The sequence below is a fragment of the Aedes albopictus genome, chromosome 3 (assembly GCF_035046485.1).
Source record: "Aedes albopictus strain Foshan chromosome 3, AalbF5, whole genome shotgun sequence".
NCBI classification, from domain to species: Eukaryota; Metazoa; Arthropoda; class Insecta; order Diptera; family Culicidae; genus Aedes; species Aedes albopictus.
The window spans coordinates 413,277,770-413,304,324 of NC_085138.1; the positions used below are offsets into that span (position 1 = coordinate 413,277,770).

The window sequence follows — 26,555 nt, forward strand, 5'->3', positions numbered from 1 at the left end:
TTTCGTCCGTCTCAACCACGAAAATATGTGGGAAGCCCTCAGGCGCAAGGATCTTCCTGAGAAAAACATCGGCCTCATTGAAGCACAGTACAGGGCATTTTCGTGCAGAATACTGCACAACGGTGTTTTGTCCGATCCCATCCGGGTCGTTGCTGGAGTGAGGCAGGCATGTATAGTACATTGTATACTATCTCCACTACTGTTCCTCATCGTAACCGACGAGATCCTGGTTGGTGCGACTGACCGTGAATCAAATCGTAGATTGCTGTGGCAACCCATTACCTCATAGCACCTAAATGACTTCGAACTGGCACACAACAACAACAACAGTCGCACATGGTTATCTCAATTTGTTCATCGAGCATATGTTCTGTTGTGCACATGGATGTCAAAGCATTTTCAACAGCAGAGAGTTGTTTGTTGCATTTTGATGGAACTCCTAAAAAGCCAGTTCGCGAGAACCGCAACCCCTTTTTGTATCGATGTTCTCCGATTGAGCTGATTTTTTTCAGGGTTTGGTTTGCCATATAAGAGATGATATCTGACCGATTTTCAAATGTTTCTGTAAGGGGTAGTAGGAAAAATTACCCTCAAAGATTTCATGTTTAAAAATAGGTGGAACCACTAAAATCGCAAAAACCTTCGCAAAATATAACAGATTCAGCTGAAATTTTGCATGAACACTCTAAATCTATAGCACTTTCAATATGACTACGCATAAACACCATTTCATTCCATTCTTACCTCATAAGAATCCAATGTTTTGCAAACATTTGTATCTATCCAAAACCCTGAAAATTTCAGCTCAATCGGAGAACATCGATTCCACCCACATCCCACAGTGGGGAAAAACAAGGCAAACCGACACTCCATTCACGCGGTCACTGCAATCATTTTTAATCGCTTCCGTTCATCATAACCCACTGAAGAAACCCTTCATAGCATAACACCTTAAAGTTTCTTGTGAGTTATGCAGCTGATTTCATACAAAACTCAATATATGTGGAGAATGAGGGTAAAATGAGCATAATGACATTCGCGCGGACACTACCATCACTTCTAATCGATTCCTTGTATCATAATCCTCCAAACAAACGCTTCTTAACATACCATTCGTATGTTTCTTGTGAGATATAGAGCTAATATCATATAAAACACAATATGTGTGGGGAATCAGGGTGAAATTATCATAAATACATTCATGCAGTCACTGCAAATACCTTCCAATTGATTCTCTGCATCCTTATCCTTCAGAGAACGTCTTTCAAGGTAAACCGCATTCATGTTTCTTAAGTGTTTTAGAGCTAGGTTCATATAAAAGTCAATAAAACCTGGTGAATTAGGGCAAAATGAGCAGGATAATGATCCGTGCGGTCTGTTTAACCACTTTTATTCGATTCTCCAAACAATTCTACGCCTAAAACCGTTTTGTTCATTAGAAATACTGGATGCGTTTGTGAGATACAGAATTTAGTGTCGGTTTACACTGTTTTGCAAACGGTTTGCACTGCCAAATTTTGGTCTACGTGGTTTATGAACAGCCCCTAAGCTATTGCAAAATGAAAACAGTCATGTAGAACTTTCAATCTGGAAGAATTTCGGAATCAAAATTTGGAGAGTCGAAGAATTTCTGGTAGAGCTCATTAACCCTAAAAGGGATACCTGGGGTCCATTGGACCCCAGGCGCCTTTCAGAGCTCGTCTTTGATGGAACACACTCAGCGAGGTGACGAAACTGAGGCCATGATGGTATCCCTTTTAGGGTTAAGGATGTATCTGGAGTACATAGCTCCAATTTTCTCGAGCACAAGTCTAGAGAACCGTCAAACATATCAGGCATATCTGTAACTTGATGCTAATCGCACAGAAAACATTGTCTTACATTTCCAGCCAGTTCCGCTTCTTAAATCGTAGCTAGAAGAAAACGTAAAATTCTTTAAAGAATGGCTGAAAGAATTTGATAAATTTTCTTTTGAATGTTTCATGAAGGTATTCGTAAAATAAATCATAGAAAGAGTTCTTTTTGGTCGAGAAAACTCATGACTATTCCTCGTAACAAGTTTTGTCATTTTCTGAAAGAAAAGTAAGGTAAAAACATTTGAAAAAAAAAAGTAAGCAGCACAATTGTCTGAACTAATCTCAATATTTTGTTAAAAATCATAGAAAACTGCACAGGAGAGCTTTTAGCAATATCCGAAGAATATTTTACGTCATGATATCCGAGCGAATTGCAGCAAAACGTTTACAGAAATACCCACTCGACATTTCAGAATTTATTTATTTCACTACGCCTCCAGCAAATGTTGCACAGACTGATTGTTTTTTTTTTTACAAACTAGTTTATTAGGCTCATTGGGATACCTTATCGGAGCCGATATATCATGTTAGTTTTACATATTCTTTTTACAAAAAGTATTTTTGTTAGTTTTAGTAGCTAAAAAAACAAAAATAATGTAATTAATTAATTATAACTGAATACAGACTGATTGTTAAAAACTATCACAGATCCTTAATATATATTTAAAACTAGCTGTCCCGGCAAACTTTGTCTTGCCAAGCTGGTGTGGTTTGACAACTGTTGAGCTCATAATATCACCGCACTCTAGATTGGTTTCATTTCGATCGTGTTGATTTCCTTCCCAGCTCATGAACAATCAATTATTTATCAATTTCCTTACTTTTCTAATTGATTATAATAACTTTTTGTACATATAAACACAGCCACCACGAATACGAACCGAACCGTGCAAGAGTCATGCTGATCGGTTCATTCGTTCTTGAGTTTTGTTGCCTCAAAGGAACTCCAAACTCATTTTTATATATATAGATGTATTCCTAGACATCCCAAAGTCAAACACGTCGAAAAATTTCAGAGTTTAACCCTCTAATATCCAATCCCGCCTTTAGACGGTGTGTAGTTTGAGCATTTTTATAATTTTTGTTTCGTGAGAAATCTTTTTTTTTTATATTTTCGGCTGATATTTAGGACTGTTCTGAATATCTCAAAATGATTTTTGGTGTGTTTTAAAGCGTATTTACATTTTTTTTAAATCATTGAAAAATTTATGTTTTAGTCACCTTTTAGAAGTCATTGTTTATTTTGTATTGAATCGCTACAATTAACATATTTTATTTTTTTTCCAAATCATTCTATCCTTGTTTAATAGTTTAAGGGAATCGAACACACTCTAAAATTATTTTCCTTAAAATTACACGGAAAATAAAATTTTCTGTGAAAAAAAATTTAAAATAATAGTATTTTAACAATAATCATAAAATCTCAAAATGTTTTCATCTCAAAAAATCCGTTCCCTAAATTGGCTTCAAGGAAAAATATAAAAGTGTGGGGATGTTCAAAAATAAAAATTAGTGGATAACTGACACTGAGGAAGATTACAAGTGGTAGTCGAAATACGCGTATCTGTCAAAGGATAAGCAACATAGGGCGGAATTAAAAGGTACGAAACTGATTACACTCATTCAAATTAGAAAAATCTAAAACTGAAATTCACGAAATCGAAAATTAAAAAGAATCATCTTCCAAAACATGTTTAAACCGATTTAATATGACTAAAAATTATATTTAGATCAAAATCAAAAATTTGGGTATTAGAGGGTTAATGACTGAAGGAATTCTAGGAACACTCTCTGAGAGATACTCAAAACTAATATCTTCAGGAATTTCTGCAAGAACTTGGTGAGTATTGGAAGAGTTTTGCCTCGAATCTTTCAAGCACCCAAACGCCACAATCACAATAACAATCGTCGACTTGCTTTGGTATATTTTCTATATTACATACTGTATATATATACACTCCCGATGAAAAGCTTGGAGTCACCCCCTCAAAAACATGGCATTGCCCATATCTCTACCAATTTGCGTCCGATTTCAATATCCTAGGTCTCATTCGATAATAATTCAACGTAACTTTCAACATGGTTTAGGTTAAAGTTTTTAAAAAATATTTATATGTAAACTTAACCCAAAGTTGTCAAATTTTCTAAAAAATGAATATAAACTTACGGTAGTGTCGCTGTAAATTGGGTCAACCAAATTTTAAAATGAGAGCGGCAATATAACCTATTTTCTATTAGCTTTCAACTACTTTTTACCGAACTTAGCTAAAAAATCTAGGAAAAAAAGTTATTGAGTAATTTAACTCTTGATGTCATCGACCAAAAGTTTGGGGTCACCCCTCAATATGATGTATCAGCCAAAATTTTGAGGTCACTGTCGTAAAACATGTAAAGCTTATTTGATGATATCTTCGTCATCTATAGTTCAATTTTAATTGTTTTTGGCACATTTCAAAGATAATTAACTCAATATACGTTAGATGTCTTCAAATTAACGTATCCAACGATTTTTATGCATAAGAATGTTATGTAAAGTTAACACATTTCAACGCATTTCAAAAATTGAGACAATTTCACGTAAAGTTTCAGTATGTAAATTTTATGTGTGGTTCAATGTCTATGCAGTGAGTACAATTCATTTTGAAGAAGAACTAAAATTGAATGAAAGATGACAAAGATATCAACAAATCACTTTTCCTTGTTTTACGATTGTGACCCCAAACTTTTGGCCGATACATTATTTTGAGGGGTGACCCCAAACTTTTGGTCGATGACATCAAGGGTTAAGTTCCTTAATAACTTTTTTTCTAGAATTTTTAGCCAATCTCGGTAAAAAGGAGTTGTAAACCAATAGAAAATAGGTTATATTGCTGCTCTGATCTTAAAATTTGGTCGACCCAATTTCCAGCGACACTGCCGTAAGTTTATATTTTTTTTTAGAAAATTTGGCAACTTTGTTTACACACAAATATTTTTGAAAATTTTTCACCGAAGTCATATTCAAACTTATTTTGACTTAGGGGCTGTCCATAAACCACGTGGTCATTTTTTTGGGACTTTTTAACCCCCCCCCCCCCCCCCGCGTGGTCATTAGTCCATACAAAAAATTTTATTTGTCCATACAAAATGGTCATTGGCCGAACCCCCCCACCCCCCCCCCCTAATGACCACGTGGTTTATGGACAGCCCCTTATTATCTTTCGAATGAAACCTAGGATTTTGAAATCGGACGCAAATTGGCGGAGATATGGGCCTAAAAAATGACATGTTTTTGAGGGGGTAACGTTTGATCAGGAGTGTATATATACTTGGGGACGGGATCACTTCACTTTTTGTCTCGCTTCAGACAGCGAGAAATGGCGCTTAAGCCTAGGCTTTCGAGCTTGGGCATAAGGTTTAAATTGTCCTATCCCAGGAAGAAGAACCTCGTCGGAGTGACATTAACTTACTTAGCAACGTCACTCCCAACGTATTTACTGTACATTTATACTGCACACTGTACGGAGCGGTTGGTACGAAATGTCTCCGTTCTTTAGCTATATTGTACTAATGACGCTACACAGTAGACCTGGCAGCTTCAAATCTTGTATCACATCTCTGATGTTCTGCAAGCATTGATGACAAGAAAAATGATAGAAGTAGTCGATTCTATCATTTTCCAGCATTCTTTCAATTAATGGCTGATGTGTAGACAAGAACCTTTCAGGTACCCAAACGCCTGCGATGTAGATTATGAAATTAAACCCAAATATTTTTGTATGGCGCGTAAAATTTCTCAACTAACTATTGAAAAAATGTTGCCTGAAAACATTTTTTTATAGAATTTTGAAGGGGGGGGGGATGACATATAACAAATTAAATATTTGCATCGGCCTAATGCCGTGCAAAGAATTTACAAAGAAGTCCCCAAAAATCTGGCACCCCTTCCTGCAACGACGACGGCGACGATCCTCATATGAAGATGACGAAGTGGATGATGGGGGTATATTTTTAAAACGCCCAAACGAAAACACAACAGAAAAACAGTGCAGAGCAGAGGCAGTAGAAGCAACAGCAACGCCAACGACACCAACGACGGCGATTGAGAACGAACGAACCACTTGTTGTTTTGCCTGGCTGCTTCAGCTTGCTTGCTTGCTTGCTTGCTTTCTTGGCCTGATGAGTACACTCGGATGGACAAACGGACCCAGACCGACGACGACGGTTAGAAGAAAGGTGTGTGTCTGTGTGTTAGAAGACCTGGCCGGCCGGTGATGAGGAGGTATTCGAGGACGGGATGGGATGGTCAACGGAGGACCCGCGGGTGAGGGTGTTGTTTTGCCAGGGTTCTTTGCTTTGACTTGTCGTTGTTGTTGTTGTTGATACCGCTGCCGTCGTCGTCCGCACTTTGACTCTGTTGTTAGCGAGTCTTCTGTTTTCCCCTACAATTAATGCTCATATTTAACGGGCGAAGAAATTTGATGAGCTTCATTCTCATCAGCAGCAACAGCAGCAGCCATGGCACCCACCCGACGATGATGATCATGATGATGACGAAGTGTCGGAGGTATTTGGTCACACATAGAAACACAAGACGGCATCGGGAGGCACGCTTGGCTTTGACTTAGTGATGCACTTGCTTGAACAATGTTCGAGGGGCTTTAATCAGCCATATCAGTCTACAAATGGATGCAGTCAGTCCTATAACTAAAAATAATGCTGAATGTTAGAATTTGTTGATTTGGTTGAAGTTCGGCAAAAGCTGAACAAGGTGCAGCAATTGGGTTTTAAAATTTTGTAAATTGTACTGATTTTTTGATTTTATACGAAAGAGCACCTTTTTCTGAGCCACTACGATTTTTTCAGGTTTTTAGAACTTTATTTTGGTGCCTAAAATCAATTTCAAAGAGATTTTTTGAAATCACCTTTTGACAGCTGGGCAACTGTTTGACAGCTCCGCTCAGTACAAAATGCGACGAGGGGTGATTCAACAAATCGCTCCCATACAAATTTCAAAATGATTTTTAAATAGGTTCCCAGGCACCAAAATTCATGAAAATTTGGATTTCGACTCAGTTTGGCATGCAGATTCAGAATATGGAAATATGTATCTCAACATCGCTAAAGAAGCCAATTGGGTTGTTTAGTGAATAGAATATTCCTATTTTCTATACACTGAAATAATTCTAAGAGCCTATTTTATCAGACACCACATATACATTGTACCCCTAGTCTGACACGTTCACTTCAAATGAATCGTTATACGTATCATTCAATAAACAGATCCGATTGAAAAGCCTTCTAATGAAACTAAATGACACTTGCGCATATCGGAGTTATATGCACATAACACGATCGATACATTAGCTGTGCATATAACTTTGACCAGGTGGAAAAGCAACATTGGCAGATAAAGTTGAACACGTTTTGCAGAATTCCGCAATTCCAGTAAGTGAGCTTCGTGGTCGTGCGGCTAACGGCGTCGGTCATTTGGGCGTTGTGAGTTCGATTCCCGCTCCAGCCTAAGTAAACTTTTTTTCAATATATTAAGGATATTATTGGAGTTGCATATACATTGGCACACCCAGCCCACATGATAGAAGTAAAATGCATGGCATATAACAGTATCATGGCCATCTGAGAGTCATACCACATGCGTCGCATATAACTCTCACTTCCTATTTTCAACCTCAGATTAGATTCATATGATATTCCAATAGTGCAGTAATATATGACTGGCATATAACTGCGATCGAGAGAGTTGGCTCAATGTAGCCAAATCGAAAGAGCTCATTTTTCTGCGTATACCGTGATTTTTTTGGATTCCAATACCCTTGTTTTGATGGTTAAGGGTCTGTTCCAATTGGTGAATTAAAATTGATTTTTACTTAAACTTGACAGTTCTCCTAAGGAAATAATTATCGAACTGTCAAGTTTAAGTGAAAATTAATTTCAATTCTCCAATTGGAACAGACCCTAAATTAACGAAACAGTTTTAATTTTCGTGGATAGAATGACAGTTCAATCGATAAAATGACAGTTCGACCCGAACAAAAAAATGTCCCAATACAAACTTTTAATGCATTTTAAAAATAGTTCTCGGACTCCAAACATTGTGAAATTTTAGATTTCGTCTAATTTTTGGGCGGACAATCTGATTATGAAACAATCTAGATACCCCCAAAAACCCAATTTTTTACCGAAAGTTAACCGTTCGGTAATTTCTTACCAAAATTCTGAATTTTTTTGATTAATATTTGATAATCTGAATTTAGAACGAAATTAGAACAGCTGAACAAGGTATTTTATTTGAGGCATTTTTTTTTAGAAAATATAGCCGACTTCCGTGATATTTTACCAAAAAAACAACCGATAAAAAATCTTAACAGCAATTCAGTAAAGTTAGTAACTTTTATCAAACTTCGCTAAAGCTTGACAGATAATGATAACATTTTACTAAAATTTCCCAATGAGGTACAGTGTCGGACAAAACAATGAGATCACCAGTCGTTTTTCATACAAACTGACCAAGTTTGACGACAACACACTTAAATTTGAATACCGAGTTCGGTAATTTATTGACGAAATTAGAACACCTGACCACAGCAAAATTGGATTGTTTACCTTTTGCATGCGTTTTTGACAGTTGGTGTGCTGAGCTTCGGTAAAATCGATCACCGAAGCTAGCGAAATAGTTCTGGTATTCTAATATCGTCAAAAAAGTACCTAACAGGCAATTCAGGATGAGTGTGTATGGTGCTCGATTTCTGGTGAACCGATTCGGCATAAATTTTGCCATTTTAAATTAGACTCGTATATCTGTAACTTTTGAAGCAATGAACAGAAAACTCAATCAAATCAGAACGGAACAAAAATGTACGTAATTTCAAGGTGACTGTTGAAATTGGCCAAATAGAATCACTAAGAAACCAAGCACCATTTCGTCAAACTTGGCCATTATGGTCGTATATGCAGATGACGTTTCTGACGTGAATACTTATTTACGTCACGCAAAAAAAAATAAAACCCCTTTCTCTATGCCACCTTTTTTTGCAAAATATTTGTATAGACCGTCACACTATCACGAACGCACTCCTCACCTTCATCCTAGAAGTTTGACTTACTACTCCCGATATAGTTCTGTATATGAGTGCCAGAGATTTCTCTAAGAATTGTTGAATTTCCCTATTGATTCCTTCCCTTTCGGAAATCTACCAAATGTTCTTTCTTCATCTTGGCCATATTGGTATAGAAACTGCTCTTCGGCCTATGAGCACTTTCACAGTTTTTATCGTGTGGAACGTACGAAGATACTCAATGCCCAAGGAAAGTCAAGGTAATTTACATGTCGAAAAACAGTTTGGAAATCGAACTAGTCTCGAACTCGAACTCGAAAAGCTCTGTGTTCTTCAAAGATGCCTCTCGAGACAATAATGGACTTTCTCCAGGATTTATCCTGGGATTCTTTTCAGTACTTATCTTAAGACTTTCGCGAGATTCTTTCCTGGGGATTCTTTACGGCGTTTTCTCTGGATTTCCTCCTGGATATACTCTAAACTACCCAACCACCTCTCCCCCTAGATTCCCACTGAATTTCCCCAAGGATTCCTTTTTACAGTGAATTTCACCCGAATTTCACCCAGGATTCTTCCAAAGATTGGTTCAGAAGTTCCTCCACACTTTTTTTGCATGGGTTTCTCTTGAGATTCTATCCAGGATAATCTTGAGATTTTTTTCAAAGATTCCTCCCGGGTATACTCCAGTAATTCTTTTCAAGATTCTTGCATTGATTCTTCGAGATTCTTCCAGGATATTTTCTAGAAATTTCAACATTCCTGCGGAGATTGATCCATGAATGCTTCCCAAGATTCCTTCGAAAGTTCTTTCCGGCAATCCTCCATTTTTCAGGACTCCACCAAACCACCAAAGATTAATCGTGAGATTCCTCCAACGGATTTTTAAGGACTACTTAATGGATGGATATCTCCTAAGATTGGTTGAAAAATTATCTCTGGAATCCATTCGCAATACTTTTCAGGATAGGGTCTGAGACCAATTGGGCAGGACCACCTATTTTGGGCACTTGCTACCAAAACTCAGCCAATTTCAATCCGATTGACTTGAATTTCCGAACATGGCTAGATACTGTGCGTATCTGATCGTGTCCCAAAAATTAAGTCAATCGGTTCAAAATTGGCTGAGTCAAAGCAGCAAGTGCCCAAAACAGGTGCTCCTGCCTAAATGGTCTCAGACCCTACCTTCCCGTTATTGACCCAGAAACCTCTCCTGAAACCCTCGCATATTTCTTCAGCGATTTCTCCAAAAATTATTTCCGAAATTTCTTAGAAGATTCATGCCGAACATTCTTCATGAATTAATTCAGGATTCTGGCTGCTTACTCTTGTAGGATTGATGACACGGCAGAAAAGGAGTCTATTAACATATGTTCTATAGAAGAAATAGGATGTTATCAGTTATTTTTTTCGAGTACGTTGTGTGGCTTCGTTGCCGTGCGGTGGGTGTTCCCGTACCGTCCCACTCCGAGTTTCTCCGAAACTTTTCGTGAGAAATGTTTCTTCCTCGAATCTTCTGCTACATGTAATGATGTCTGTTTTGCCAGTTGTCTAGTGTTAGCCTAGTTCATAAGTAATCTGCTAAATAACTTCCTGAGAATCCTGCAAGAACCATGGATGCAAATTACTAAGCAAACTTGTTAAAAATATGTGATAGACATGAAAGAAGTCCACTATGGATTCCAATAGAATTTGCTAAATTCCTTGTCATCTTGTAAAATACTCTTATAGGGAATCGCGCCACTTGGGCGGTGGTTCTATATTCGTCTGTTTTTCACTATAACTCAGTCAAATTTGAACCAATTGGCACAACTTTTGGAATGTGGTGAGATAGGGATATTATCTACCCGAGTACAACATTTCAAGTCAATTGGTTCAAAATTGACTGAGTTATAGTGGCAAACAGACGAATATAGAACCACCGCCCAAGTGACGCAATACCCTAAATAGGCTTCACCAGAAATCCTTAAAAAAATCTACGCGGAGCCTGAAGTCCATAGTGCCTATGGACTGGCATTGTGCCAAATGTGTTGAAAAATGGCCAAATTATGAAGAAAACACATGTAGTTCTGATGTGAGTGGCAGTCACGACTACCCAATTTGCTAAACAGCATGCCATAACTCACTATGCCATAGAGCAAGTCCACCTCCAGCGGTCCTTACGTGTCCACTTTTAACAGTCCCTGAGAGCGCCTACGAATAATACAGGGGATACTCAAAGTAACTGGGACAGGTTAAATTTTCAGTTTTCAAAAAATGTTCAACTAGCTGTAACTTTTCGAAAAGAGCATCAAATATTCTCAAATTTTTACTGTAAGTTCATCAACTAGTTGTGTATTAGTGGTCCCAATTTGGAAAAGATCGGGCAATTTTACAAGAAGTTAGAAAGATTCTAGAAAAAGGTATAATTACCCGATAGCCAACTTTGAGCTGTTATAACTCCGGATTCAACAAACCGAATGCAATGAAATTTTGACTTTTATGACAAATATAATGAGCTATTTAAAACTTTTGACTTAACTTAAAATTCTTTACACGAAAGAAAATTATAACGATTAGATTATTTTTCTAATAAAACACCAATTTATCCAAAACTTCATCATCGTTTCAAAACTCGAGTTAGTAATTATAACTAATTGACTTGAATATAATTATGTTTTGAAAAAAAAAATAACGAAATGGCCGGCGTTAAATTTAAAAAGTAATGGGATGCATATGAAAAATAGATAAATTTACTAAAAAACATAGAATAAATGAATTCGCTTCAACTTTTATTATTATGAAGAATTTCAAATTAAGTCAAATGTTTTTCATAGTTCATTATATTAGTCATAAATGATCAAAATTTCATTGCATTCGGTTCCTTGGATCCGGAGATACAACAGCTTAAAGTTGGCTATCGGATAATTATACCCTTTTCTAGAAACTTTCTAACTTCGTGTAGAATAGCCCGATCTTCTCCAAATTTGTACCACTGATACACAACCAGTTTATAAACTTACAGAAAAAAATTGAGAAAATATGATGCCCTTTTTGAAAAGTTACACCTAGTTGATTTTTTTTTTTTTGAAAAGTGAAAATTTTACCTGTCCCAGTTATTTTGAGTATCCCCTGTATTTTAAGAAGTTTCCGAAAAAAAAAGGAAATTAATACACCAAGGTCAAGGATTTTGGAGCATTTTTACTCGATAAAGGTTTCAAGATAAATTTAATCGGCAAATCTAGGTCACCAAGTAATTCATTAGAAACCACTCGAGAGTCTTTCAGCAATGAGTAAGGCTTCTTGAAGTGATATCACCAAATAATAGCCGAGACTTAACCAATCATATGGTTCCGGATCATTTGCCTGAATGCCGTTTGGCCGAAAAGAGAATGACTGTTCTCTACATCAGTGTAACTCGAAAAAACAGCTGATGATTCAAAGAAGCAAAAATCTCTGATAAAAACGTTCGCATTTGTAATGATAACTGATCCCTTTATGATAAAACTAAAAAGAATTGCCTGTGATTAAAAGAAAGAAATATTTCTGCTAGAATGTCAACCGGAGTTGTACCCTTTACGCCAAATGGCATTCGGTCAAATGGCCGGACACCTCTATATAGCGAGTACATAAGCTTATTTTCACAAAAACGAACTTATAATTATGACACGACGGCTGCATGGTAAAATTTAGAACACCAATAGCACTAGTTTACAACATTTTTGAACTCGGTAAGCTGATGATCATTTTTGGTATAGAATCATGCCCTGAGTTCGAAATCGCGAAGGAAAAAAATTACAGTAGAGCAGAAATTTTTTCGACTTTCCATACAAGGTTGATGATTTGAAAACGATTTTTATTCTATTTTTAAGCAACGTCGCTCACTTCACACATCTCATTCTCCGTAATCAATGCTCCGATTGAGCTGAATTTTTTACTGCAACTCGCCTACATATAATCTCACCGTAAAAAAACACATTTCTTCTTTATTTTTGGAAATTTAGCTAAAATTTAAGAAGATCGTCCCTAAAACTTGTTAATATCTTAAATTTCACCAATCTGACGTAAAACCTGCATTCAGATGATCGAATGGTATTATATTCAGCTTTTAATTTATGGAAAAAGATTTAAAATTTGTTAAACAAAACGCAAGATATTTGAATTTTATTAAATTCCATATTTTAAAAAGTTGTAAAACTCAATATTGAGCTAAAACTCAAAAACTGTTCTACTTAAGTTTTTTTGAAGCGCGGTTTCGAAATCAGCGCTAAATTGTGCTTCAAAAATTTTGGTCGTTGACAGAAGTTCACGACTTTCGTTTTATTTTGTAAACTAGTGTAATCAGAGAAAATCCTTGACAAGATTATGGTAAAATTCAATCCCTTTCAGAAGTTTGGGTGAGTCCTTTCTAAGATTCTAGGGGAATGTCTTTCAGGAATCTGCGGTATTTTTTTGTTTTATGTGAGAATTCCTCTCAGAATTCCAGTGAATCCCTCTCAGGATGCTGGGGAAGTCCATTCTAGTAGTTTTCGTAATCCCTTCCAGGGATAATCCTTATCAGATTTTCGGAAAAGTCTCTCTTAGGTTTCTAGATATATTTCTCTCAAGAATCTGGAATTACCCCTCCTATGATCAAGATGCTGGGGAATCGCTCGTAGAATTCTGGGGAAAACATTTCGGGATTCTGGCAGAATTATTCTCAGCATTCTAATGGATTACACCCAGGATGTTTTGGTAATGCTGGGAGAATACTTAAAATGATTCTGAACGAATTCTTCTCAAGATTCTGGGATCCTATCTCCCTGAATTCTGTGAGAGTATTTCTCAGGTTTCTTTGGCAATCCCGCCCAGTACTTTGAGGGAACCATTCTCGGGATTCTGGAGTAATCCTTCTTAGAGTTCTAAGCTACCCTTTTCAGGATTCAGGGTCAATTCTTTCAAGTTTCTTGGGAAACTATCCTAGGAATCCGAAAATCTTTTTTGTGAGAATCTCTCTCAGAAGAATAATTCCGCGAGAATCTCAGGATGGATTTATGGAGAAATTTCAGGAACCATTTCGAAAGAAATTTCAGAAAAAATGCCGGAACGAACTCAAGAACAAGTCACAGGAGAAATTTCAAGAGCATTTTCTCCTGGGGAAATCCTTAGACGAATTACCGAAGTAATGTCATGAAAAAAATCGAAAAAAATATAGGGAGTTTGGGTAAAATCGAGGACGAAATTCCGAGTTTAATCCCAGGAAGATATCTGTGATAATCGTGGAAGGAACTTCGAGTTTCCAAGAAAAATTTTCTTGGAAACTCGCATGTGAATTGATCTTCACACTTCAAATAAGCATATCTTTCATCTGAGGACTGAGCGCCATGGCTTTTCGAACATTGATTCTATCTGGGACATTCTGCTCTAGGTCTTTCAGACTGATATAAAAGTTATAGTAAATTACCTGTCATACCCGTTTCGGCATCTAAATTCATCAGTAACTCTTCAATCATATTAAACGGTTTGTATTTCATTTGTTTAGGTTTTCATCATAAAGATGTAAAATTTGTGGAACATTATTTTGTGTTGATATGTCCCTCCCTAACAAAGACATCAAAGTGCAGACGATTCATACTAAGACGCGATCCAGTATGTCCCCTTTGAATTAGAAATTTCTAGACAACACTCAAGCTATGAAAGAACAAACGTTGCGAACAATAGGCAACCTACTAGACAAAACATGATTACAGGATTGACTGATAGACCAACAACAATTGTGAAAACTCGTCATCCTGGGTTCGGAAATTGTTATCCACTAGTGTTATATATTCTGTATATTCATATATGATGCCTTAGTTCATTACGCATTTGTAGTGTTCCACTATAATATGTTTTATTATAATCCATTTGTAGTGCTTATTATAATCCATTTGTAGTGCTTCATTCTATTTTCGCAATATGTAGTAGAATTTTATTAATTTGGTGAATTCGTTCCTGCATTCCTTCTAAAAGTGTTGAGCCAGAACTTTGATCAAACGTATCATGTGGCCATGATCTATCTCCTAGCAGCATGCAAATATCTGTGATACATATGAGGGCCGTAGAGGTAGAGGTCTCTGCAAAACTTTTCACAAGATGTCTATGTGGAAAACTGAGAAGGAAAAAACCTGAAGTACTCAGGGAATATCTTGAATTTTCTGGGAAATTTTACCCCGTAAAAATACCAGGATTTCTCACAAGATTCCTTTATTTATTCACACCATTTTTCTTGGTACTTATTCATTGTTGAATTCATCTCGGAGATTCTTGTGGATTCCAACTGGCATTTTTCCAAGTTAAGAAAGATTCTTTCTTCTGCCTGGAGCTTAACAAGGGGATTCTACTATTTTGTCCAAAATTTCTCCCGGAGTTCCTCCGGCATTTTGCTCAGAGAAATTTTCGTGGGATCTTCTTCCAGGATTTATCCTGATAATTCCACAAGAATTTTCCGAAGAATTTGTCTCAGATGTTGATGCAGAATTTCTCTTACAGTTCCTCTCAGGACTCCTCTTGAAGATTGTTCGTGATTTATTTCGATGTTCTTCTGGAGGCTTCCCCAGGCGATCTGCCTGGGATTTTTCCAAATGAGTATATAGGAGTTATTCCAGGAATTTCTACTAGACCTCGTGCAATGATTTCTTTGGAAGTTTCCACGAATTCTCTACCGTAGTTCCTCCCGGGATTTTTATTCCGAGGTATCTCCAGTTGTTTCATCAAGAAATTCCCGTGAGCTTTCTTCTTAATCCTGCATTTCAACAGAAATTTCATCCAGGATGTTTTCTAAAAGTTTTCACAGAATTTCTTTTGAAGTATCACCTGCGATTACTCTCGGACTTCTCTCAGAAGATTCCTTCCGGTTGTTGCATAGGATGCTAAAGTACAGGCCATATGCGTACATGCTTCCATATACTTGCATGTAAAGTGCGCGTATATCGCCTCCACTTTAGCATCGTATGCAACATCATATACGATCGTGAGTTCTTTAAGTGATTTTTTCTGGTTATATAAGTTTTCTCTGGATTTTTTTCCAGACATCTTACCGGAGCCCCTTCCGAAATTGTGCCAAGATTATGTATGCTGCTTCTGGAATTTATTAATTGATTGTTCTCGGAATTCTTTCATGGAAATTCCCGGAGAAATTTTAACAGGAATTCAGCCAAACTTTTCGAAAAACTTCGAAAAGACCTGTTTTGGAAAGATCTCTAGAGGAACTTCGCAAGGAATCCTAAGAAAAACAGGGATATCTCGACAAAAAGGCTTCTCAAAGCAGGTCGTTCTACATGCCCAGACATGGATGCGACTTTGGCAGCCACTCGTCATTCTTCACGCTTTTCATGGCATCCGTCACCTTGCCCATAGGCATGTGCAGTGCAGTTTCACGGTTACCTGAGTCTCGAAATAGGTGAACTATGTTTGATCAGAAGGAAGTCAGCGCAAATCGATTGTCAGAACTGGGCATATGGGCGAAAGACGAATCCAATTGCGTGGAAACGGCTATCTCAGTCTTAATTTACTGACGATTTATTTTATTCTACCAGACGTTTCGGCCATGGGTTTTGGCCTTTTTCAAGGGAAAAAATCTATCGTCCTTGTCCTTGTTACAATTTGCATTTGCGTTTATCAATTTATCCGGGTCATTGCTTTTTTGTACAATTTTAGGGTAATTAAAACGAAAATTTTGGTCAGAGCTTAGCTTACATATTTAACGGCTGTTTTAAAATGGTGAATTTCTGTCTGAAATCCAACTGTAGTAGCTGTTTCCCTCCGAAGATTCCCTCATGATAGCTGGAGCACGCAACGTTTCGAATCATATTCTTATCTGGTAAAGCGGATGATTAGAGGCCTTAGGTTTGAAATGATCTTAACCAATTCTCAAACTCCATTCCCAGGATTCCATTCGATACCTACCTCCTTTTCTGATGGGTCCCACCTGACCGGCCTTCATCTCATCCCCCTGCACGACGGCCACCGGCACGACCAGAATGCTAAACAACAGCAAACTAACCATGACCAGCCAGGCCAACTTGGCTGGCCTGAATACCACTGATCCTGCTAGTGCTGCTGCCACGCCCGTTACCGTTCTGCTCCTTCTGCGCCAGCCGGCATCTGCCGCACTCCGTCGTAACCGACCACCCCACATGACTTCGTCTTCTTGCTTCACTTCCACCGATGATTCTTCTTCGTCTTTCCCACTTGATTCGACTCCGCCACTTGGACAGAGGCAACGGCTGCGCCGCTTCGTCCTGTACTTTTGCTTGTGCTTGGTCGCCAACTGCCCCAGCAGGTTGTTCAACCCGGCCGTAGCTTCCTCCGCTTCTGCCGTCACCACCCCCGCCCTCATTTTGCACCCTGGTTGCACTAATTCTTCATTTGCACTTCCGCCGCCGCCGCTGCTGCCACTGCTGTTATTGCACCGTCGTCTCGTCGTCTTCGGCGGCGGCAGTGATGAAACTTCTTCGCCGCTGCTGCCTCTTCGGCGACAGCTGCTCGCAGCACTACTTCCCCTTTGCCGCCCCAGGAACTCTACACTTTGGCTATTGTTGCCGCCGCCACTTATGCTGTTGATCGCTTCCACTTTCTTCCTCATTTTTTCGCATTCTCCGGAATGCAGCACGTTCAAACACTCATACATACGCGGTCGCAGCTCTGTGCCGCCGCTGGCCACTACTCTCACTGCCTGCCTTGCCTTGCCTGGCCTAGCGCGCTTGCCAGGCTCTTTCAATCTCCGAAGGAACTATACACCACCGATTTGCTACATTTTGCGGTAACCGCTTGCTCCATTTATCTGGGATTCACTAGACGGCGCACTTTCACTGCACAAAAACAACGTGGATAGCACACAACTTCCCCTAAATACTCGCCGTAGTAGGCCGCGCGGCCGAGATGTCGTCTAACCGCCTCGAGGAATCATGAAAAACACGGCCTACTCTTGTTTGGAGCAGTCGAACGAAGCAGAAGACGACGATTGCACTCTGCTCGCGCGCGCGTTTCTCGTTCTGTATCCCTCGCACACAATACACACCAAAATATTTGGACGTTCCGCACTTCCCCGGTGGACCCCTCGCGAGCGTATCCGCCACACCGTAAACACACACAGCAGACACGACACACACCACGGTTACAAACAGTGTAGTAAGGAGAGCTGCACAGAGCACGGGCTCTCTTCTCTGCTCACGCGAGCGAACAACACAGCACTCTCCGTCTCCGGCAACTACTGCTGCGTGCCTACTATGACGTGACGGACGACGACGACGATTCAACACACTACCGTCGTGGCGCTCGGGTCGCGGCCGTAGCGGTGGTGGCTGGCTGGTTTACCACACCACAAATATTCTTGTTGATACGACGCAATATCCTCTTTTGGTCTGAATCCGGCGGAGACGGTCTCGAATCCGCGGTCGCGAACTATATATCCCACTTGTCCAATTCTGGTTTCTGGTGTCCTCAAGTCTGGCACCTCTCTATTCCGGGTATGGATTCGATCGAATCTGCGGGGGAAAAGAACGGGGAGACGCGAGAAAAGAAACCTCAATTAGCAATTTAGAAAAACATCGAGTAGGCATCACAGGCACACTACTGACTGACTGGTTTGATGTGGTGCCTGCCACCTAGAGTGGGATGGGGCGCGAAAAAGTAGGCCGCTTGCTGCTAGTTTATTTGGGAACAATCACGAGGAAGCTCAAGTTTTTTTTTTTAATCTGAATTGTGACTAAAACTACGGTTTTGTTCTGCAGTTAGCTCCGTAGTATTCGAATTCAACGTCTACAATCTTTTTCACTTCATGTAACCGAAAAACCCTAAGAAAAAGTGACGGTATAAAACCACCCCTTGGTAAAAGTGAACTCAGCTTTCGGCAAATCAACAAATCTACTCCTCTATCAAGGGTACGAGACTTTATAGACATCCTAGATCATCTTGAACGCCAAGAAGATTGAAGAAACAACATAATTAATGCACTAGTAGCGTAAAATGCCGCTATTGGATATGGTTTACATTCATACGTGTATGAATAGTGCTCCAAACTGTCCTGTAATTAAGTCCTTCAAATCTACAACGGTAATTTTGTTCGTTACAGCAACAAATAATAACATTGCATGATCTGCTGATGTCCGAGAATCTCTTGAAAACTCGAATGCTATTCAGATACATTTCTAAGGATATTCCAGGTCATCCAAACTAACTTGGAGTTCAGAACGTCGAGCCTATACTCGTAACAAAAGTAACATCCACTATACAGAGTAACTCAGCATATTCAACTATGGTTTCTGGGCCTACTTGAAGACTAATAAGACATCATGACATCCAGGGTCGTCCAAACTGTCCTGGAGTTTAGTCCTTAACATCTACAACCGTTTCGGTAGGTATTTTCGTTATCAAATGTTACGTCACATATCCAATATATCTGGAAGTGTTCAAAACATTCCAAAATTCTTTTGGGATATTCCAGACTAACTTAATTACTCCGAAGAGCAGCCGTTACAATCATAACAGTAGTCATATCTGCTACACAGAGTTACGTTGCATAATTCATAAACGACGTAGATTGATTTTTGGACTTCTCATCACCCCTTCGTAGACTTTTGTCCATATAAAACATTCGAAATGTATATGGACCGTAGACTTTGGTCGTTTCCCCTCCCCTCATCAGAGTCAACGTAGTTCATAGACAGGCCCAGATAGATAGGACACCTAACCTACTTGAAAACTCATAGATGTTACTGTATACTTTTGGGTCGTCCAAACTGTCCTGGAGTTCAGTCCTTGATATCTACAAACGTTACAGTAGTAATTTCCGCTATGAACTGGTTCAATATATATCAAACTATAATTCAAGACCCCCTTGGAATGGTACGAACTATTCCAAAATTGTGTCGGAATAGATCAGACCAACCAAACTACTCTGAAAAGCAGATCTTACGTTCCAGCTGAAACAGAGCTTGCATTTCAGTTGAATGTTCAGTGACTTCATTACAAATAACAGTTTCAATCTAGTAAAAGTTAAATATGGCTGCAATGCACGTTGAGCACATAAACCAAACACAAACACTACAACTTAATTAAAGTTTTAACTAAGAGGCTCAAATGTCATGAAACATGACGAAGCCGATGCAATATAATGACGCAGAGAATACTGAGTGGAATGACTGGTCTGTGCAATCGGCAGTGAAATATCTGTGAGTGTAAGCAAGTAGGTAGGAGTGTTAGGGAGTTTTACTTATTTTATTTTAAAGAGGACATTTGTAGCTTTTAGTTAAGGCCAATTTTAAAATAAACTATGGGGCGTCATTGACTTCCAAACACAAAAAAATATTTTTGATTTGGTTTGGAATTTTTGGTTATGATCTTTTGTGAGAAAGACTCCGTGAGTTGGTGAGATAGTGGATTAATTCTAACTTATTTATTCACTTGCTTATCTCACGGAAGATTGTAACAAAAAATTGACAACTCCTAAAATTTCACAACGAAAACCAAGAACTAGTTGATCAATAAACTGTTGAAATGGTGAATGTGTTTCGAGTGAAGTGATGAGTGATTGAACTGATATTTTTAGTAATTTAGTAAGTGAAAGTTGATGGATGAGTGATTTGAGAAGCGATTGAGTGAGTCGTGAGTGAGATTTTGTGAGTAAATTGATATACATGTTAACTGATAAGAGCGACAGTGGCTGAGTAAATGAGTTTTTATATAAGTTGGTGAGTAAATGAGTTCAAGATAATGTTAATTAGTTTGTGAACATGTTGATGAGTTAGTGAGTTGGTGGATTGAAATAATGTGTTAGCTCATTAGTAAGTAAGCAGATGGATAAGTGAATTACACAATAAGTGGCTCGATGAATGCGTGAGTGAGTTGTTGAGTGAATTGGCAAACAAATGGGTTGGTATGTGAAGGGTTCAAGAGTGAGTGAGCTGGCAAAGTAACTGATGTCGTTAATGAATGGTTTGCTGTGAACAGGGATGCCATATATACAGATTTATCTGTATTATACAGATTTTTGAGCATCTGTGCCGATTGCGTTTATATGAAATACAGATTTTTCATTTGTATGGAATACAGATTTTTCACCTAAATTTTGTATGGGATACAGATTTTTGAACGAGTGATATAGAAAACCATCTGGCATCGCTGGCTGTGAATATACTGTCAAAAACATACATGAGCTCAATAAATTAAAACAAATTGTATTGCGGATGTAGAATGGAGTACAGTGAATACCTTTTTAATATAAACATTCAGGTTTTGAGCGTTTGCTTCCGAGAATTCAACGATGACGATTATGTCAATGATGAATCTTGCAAACTTAAGATGAAACATCATAGAACATAAATATGGCTGCCACACTGGCCGACTGGAAAACCTACTCACGTTTTCAAGAGCACTAATCTTCGTAAGTTTACAAACAAACACATCTGATTTGGATAATCTGCCTTTTATTGCAAGTAAGCAAAGCCAAAATGAACAAATGCAGCTTGGTTCAATACTTTGTTCAGCAGGTTTTTGCCTCTGAAGTTTGTATGCAAAATTCAAATAACAATATTACAAACAGGTAGATTTAGTTTGATTTTTTATTATTCAAAGTCTCTGGTAGGGATTTACAAATTTCTTCACAGTAAGTTTTAGTGCATTTCAGTAGTAGAGTATCGGTTGCTTTATTAAGCTTAGTACTGCAGATTTCATCCTGATCAAAACAAAAAATTGAAATGGTATGTTTGCTCACGCACTCGCACACTTTTTTTTTACTTAATCATTTATTTAAGGCCCATGCGCCAACAGGAATAACGGAGCCGAATTCAGTTAAAACTTACTCACTCGCTTATTTGCTGCCTCACTTATGAACTAACTTGCACTCACTTATGAACTTGCTACACAGAGAACAGACATCCAGGCAAAAACAAATTTCACTCAGAAAGTCGTGTAAGGATTTGAATCTTGACTTGAGTAAGGTTGCAAACCAATACACGATGACATCACTAAAGCCGCCAAATACCATGTTGCCACAGTCAGTGGTGAATTAAAACATTTCAAGTTGTAAATTAAATTAGTATGGGAAATTAACCGATTGCAGCGCCACGCTATTGCCATTTGTGTTGCCGATGAAATATTCCTTACACAAAATTCAGAATGGACTTGAAAATCTGTTCTCATTGCTTGCTATCCAACTCACTCATTAACTTATTATCGCAATACATCACTCACTATAATCCAGCAAATCACTCACTAGCTCGCTAACTCACCAAATCATCCACTAACTCACTGTATTCCTCACTCACCAACTCAATAGCTCACTCGCTCACTTATTAGCTTTCTACAACACTCACGTAACCACTAACTATCTCAACCATTTACTCAGACATTCACTCAACAACATGCTCACTCATCCATTCACTAACTCACTAACGCATGCTTTTACTCATTCGTTCATTCACTTTTAAACTTTTTAACTCACTACTTCACTAACGCTCCTCTTTTTAACTTGGTCAGTAACCTTCAGACTGATATTGATGTTATGAATTTAGCCATTCATAGCTCCCTGTAAGTTTGTATTAGCTAGTATAAATAGTCGTTTGTCTAGAATTTTAGCCCCCTTTTTATTACCATAGATATTAGATCGGTGTATAACCCTTCCAAGACCGACATTATTAAGATTTGACAATTCATTATGAACTTGTTGATTTAGTATTGAGTATTTTTTTTAGTTAATGTTCAATGTTAAAACCAAATTAATCAATTTTAGACCTTGGAAAATATCTCATAAGGAATCGAAACGTTAACGAAGATTTTAGAAAAAATCATCGCAACTCGTTGTGACTGATAGCCAGTATCCCCAGAGAAATATCCAAACATCCCAGTCGAAAATCATCAACAACTTCAGACTAATCAGCCATTTACCAACTCGCTTATTAACAAATACCCACCCCCCCCCCCCCCCCATAGACTTTGTCGATACAAAATTTACGAAATTTGTATGGAGCGCAGACTTTGGTTAAGATTGTGTTTAATTGTGAAACCACTTTGATGTTGTCTTTCGGCTCCGTTTTGTTTCATGCAGCCACCCCAACTGTTGATTGACATTCCTGAGATTTCTCCAGGAATGTTCCTAGGAGTTCCGCATAAATTGCTCTAGAAGTTCATCTTGGAATTCATTCAAGCGTTCCACCTGTGATTTCTTCTGGAGTTCGATCAGAGATCACCATCAGGAGTTGCACCGGTGATCCCTTCAAAAGTTTCAACTTTTTCATAAATTCCACCTGGGATTCTCGCAAGGGCTTTCTTCTGGAGTTCCATCAGATACTTATTTCTCCAGAAGTTTCATTTTAAGATTTCTACAGGAGTTCCACGTGGGATTTCTACAGGAATACTTAATATGATTCCTACATGTATTCCATCCGGAATAACACGAAGAGTTACATTACGAAAAAATAATGAAGCATTACAAATGCACAATCAAATATAACATATTATAGTGGAACCTTACAAATGCGTAATAAATTAGGACATCACAAATGAACAAACACAACACAACACATATATTTTGCCCTGTTACCCTAATGGATAACAAATTCCGATGACAGGTTGACGAGGTTTCATTAATGTTGTTGGTCCATCAGTCAATCCTGTAATCGTATTTTTCCTGGCTGTTTGCCTTTAGTTCGCAGCCATAGTTGCTTTCATAGCTTGTGTTTTGTCTAGGAATTTCTAATCCTAAAGGGAGCATGCTGATTTGAGTTTCAATACAAGACCTTTACGTTTTGATGTCCCTGTTAGGGTTTTTGCTCGAAATGACCTAAATGTAGGCCATCAATATGAGAGTGATGCGATCTCATGACGCTCTATTACGTCAGAGCACTACAAATGAGGGGGTTAGAAGCAAAGGGGTGTAAGTGACAAATACACACTTTCGAGTAAATGAGGTTTAAAGTTTTTGACCAATTTTTCTTCCCATACAAAATGTATGGAGTTTCAAAATCAACCCAATTTTATATGATTTATTGTAATTTTTCCAATCATCGTAGAAACAATCTTAAAAAGGTTCCTGAAAGCTTGAAATCTGAAGAATTTTATGATATGCTCAGCTCAAAATCGACAAAATGGTCACTTACACCCCTTTGATTCTGGGCCCCTCAAATGTGAATTGAACATGGGACAAAATTAACAAGTTAAAATAGCAGGTTTATCACAAAATTAAAACTTGTAATAGATTTCTCCCGGAGTATAACCTCAAAATTCTCAAATATATTCTACAGAAATTTCTCCAGGAGTTTCTCCGGGCATTCCTCCAGAAGTTCATCCAGAAACTACTCCACGTGTTTTTGTTTTTTTTGTGGATCTACATCCAGGAATTCTATTAAGAAGTTTCTTTGAGAATTCCTTTAAGATATCTTCAGTGAAGAAGAAAGTTCATCTGGCAATATCTCCGGAATTTACCCCCGGAGTTCCTATGAGTATTACGAGAATTCATCCAAGAATTCATCGAAAAATCTATTCATCCGAGTTTCTTTGGGAATCTTTCCAGGGAAATCTTTTGAAATTTGTCTGGGTGTTTTTCAAGGAGTTTTCTCGAAATCTTCGCTACGGAATTCGTCATTAAGTTCTTCAAAGAATTTTTCGAGAAGTTATTTTGTTAACTTTTCCACGTGTTCATTGGAGCAATTCTGCAGGAGTTCTTTCGAAGAATTTCCCCGGAGTTTCTCTGAACATTGCTCCAGGAATTCTTTCGAGCATTCATTCTCTTTTTCTCTTCTTGGTGTCCCATCTGAGACAAAGCCTGCCACTCAGCTGAGTGTTCTTTGAGCACTTCCATAGTTAAAAACTCAGAGCTTCCTCTGCTAATGACCATATTTCATGTGTATATCGTTTGGCAGGTATGAAGATACTCCATGCCCAAGGAAGTCAAGGAAGTTTCCATTACGAACCGACCGGGATTAAAATTCCACACTATCAGCATGGTATAGCTTAATGCCCACGCGTTTCTCACTTCAGCAATATGTATCCTAATATTGTTATAAGTTCCTAACTTATTTTTCTAGAGTTATCCCAATATATTCCCCAGAAGTTCATCAAGCTTTTCTAACAATGTTATCAGATTTTTCCTTGAATCTGCAAAGGTTCATCCTAAGATTGGAATAAAATTTCATCACAAATTTGTCCAGGAATTTGAATAGGAAACGTTAAAAAAAATCATTCAGGAAATGAATCAAGGTAGTTTTCTTCAAACATTCGCTCCGGATTTCTCAAATAGAGCTACGCCAGAATTTCCTCCAAGGTGTTTCCTCTGGTGAAGTTCGTACAGGATTTCTCCAGGTTAGCAGTTACATTGAGTGTCCCTCCATGAAGTTTTTCAATGATTCCGACAGAAATGTTATGTTAAGATTGCTTTCAAGGTGTTAAGAAAAGTCTTAAACTTCTTCTAAGAGCTCTTCAAGGAATTCCTCCAAAAGCTTCTCGAAGAGTTTCTTCAACAGTTTTTTCTGGGAGAATTTTCGATGGTGTTCCTTCAGGATTTTAAACCTTAAATTTGTTTGCAGTAGTTTTTGAAAATTTAATTTAATTTGTTGGGGATTTCCACCAGTAGTTCCTTCAAAACATTTCAAGAAGTTTCTCATTAAATTTATTAGAAATCCAGATATCAGAGCTTCAGGAACTACTGGTGCCTTCAGAACATTTCTAGAAGTTTATCATTAAATTTATTAGGAATCAAGATATCAGAGGAGCTTCAGCAGAGTTTCAGCATGTTTTAGCAAGACGTCTGTTAAGTTTTGTTTAGAAATTCTTCCAGAAATTAAACTACTAGTAGTTTTACAGATTTTTGTAGTTTTCCTTGAGGATTTTCTTTGAGAATTCCTCCAGAATTCTTACCCGCAGTTTATCCAAGAATTCTTTCCTAGTAGTAGTTCCTTTGAAATTCCTTTCAATTTTCTGATTTATTCTGGTTTTTGTTTTCAGCAATTCCTGGAAAAAATCTTTTCTAATAGTTTTACATCTAATTTTTTCCAATGAGAAAACTTTTAATGAGAAATGCATGATTCAATTGGAAAAATAACTCCTTCTCAGAGATGTCTTATGAACTCCATGAAGACCCTTTCAGAGCTGTTTACAACGGAACTTCTAATGGAATTTCAAAGGCACTCATAAAACAAATCGTTGAGGGTTTTAAAAAGCAATTTCCAGAGAGATTCTTGAAAAAACTCCTGAAGAAATTCCAAAAAGAATTACTCGAGGAATTTTTATAAATGGATCAATGAAGCCAACTTTTCTAGCGTTCGTATATGGACATTAACATTGTGACAGCAGGTGAGTTATGTGAAACACACAAGGCTACGGTGGCACCATCTGTTTATTCCAAAGCGGCCGTTTTAGGAATTCCAGAAGGAACTCCTGAAGAAACTCTAGCAGATTTTTACTTGAAGCACATATGCAGAAACTCATGGAGGCAATTGTATAATAATTACTGGAGAAATTTCTGATCCTGATTCGGGGAGCCTTATTGGAAAAAACTCCTGAAGTAGCTCTGCAGGTACTTTTGAAGCAATTCCTGTCATTCTTCAGCTCTTTCTAAACTAACTCTAGGTATAACTTCATAAGAAACTCTTAGAGAAATTTCTGAAGGATCCCTTAAGATTCTTCAAAAAATTCTCTTCCAGGTAAGTGTAAT

General features: G+C 38.0%; 1 protein-coding gene across 3 annotated transcripts in view; it reads right to left on the reverse strand.

The window, feature by feature from the left end:
• Positions 1–26,555, reverse strand: part of LOC109621320 (insulin-like receptor) — a 216,496-nt gene that overhangs the window by 181,552 nt on the left and 8,389 nt on the right. For all 3 annotated transcript variants that reach the window (XM_029875643.2, XM_062856295.1, XM_029875644.2), the window contains exon 2: positions 16,814–18,393. In XM_029875643.2, the coding sequence (XP_029731503.2) occupies positions 16,814–17,537 (724 nt within the window). In that variant the 5' untranslated portion in view covers positions 17,538–18,393. The remainder of the gene's footprint in view (positions 1–16,813; positions 18,394–26,555) is intronic.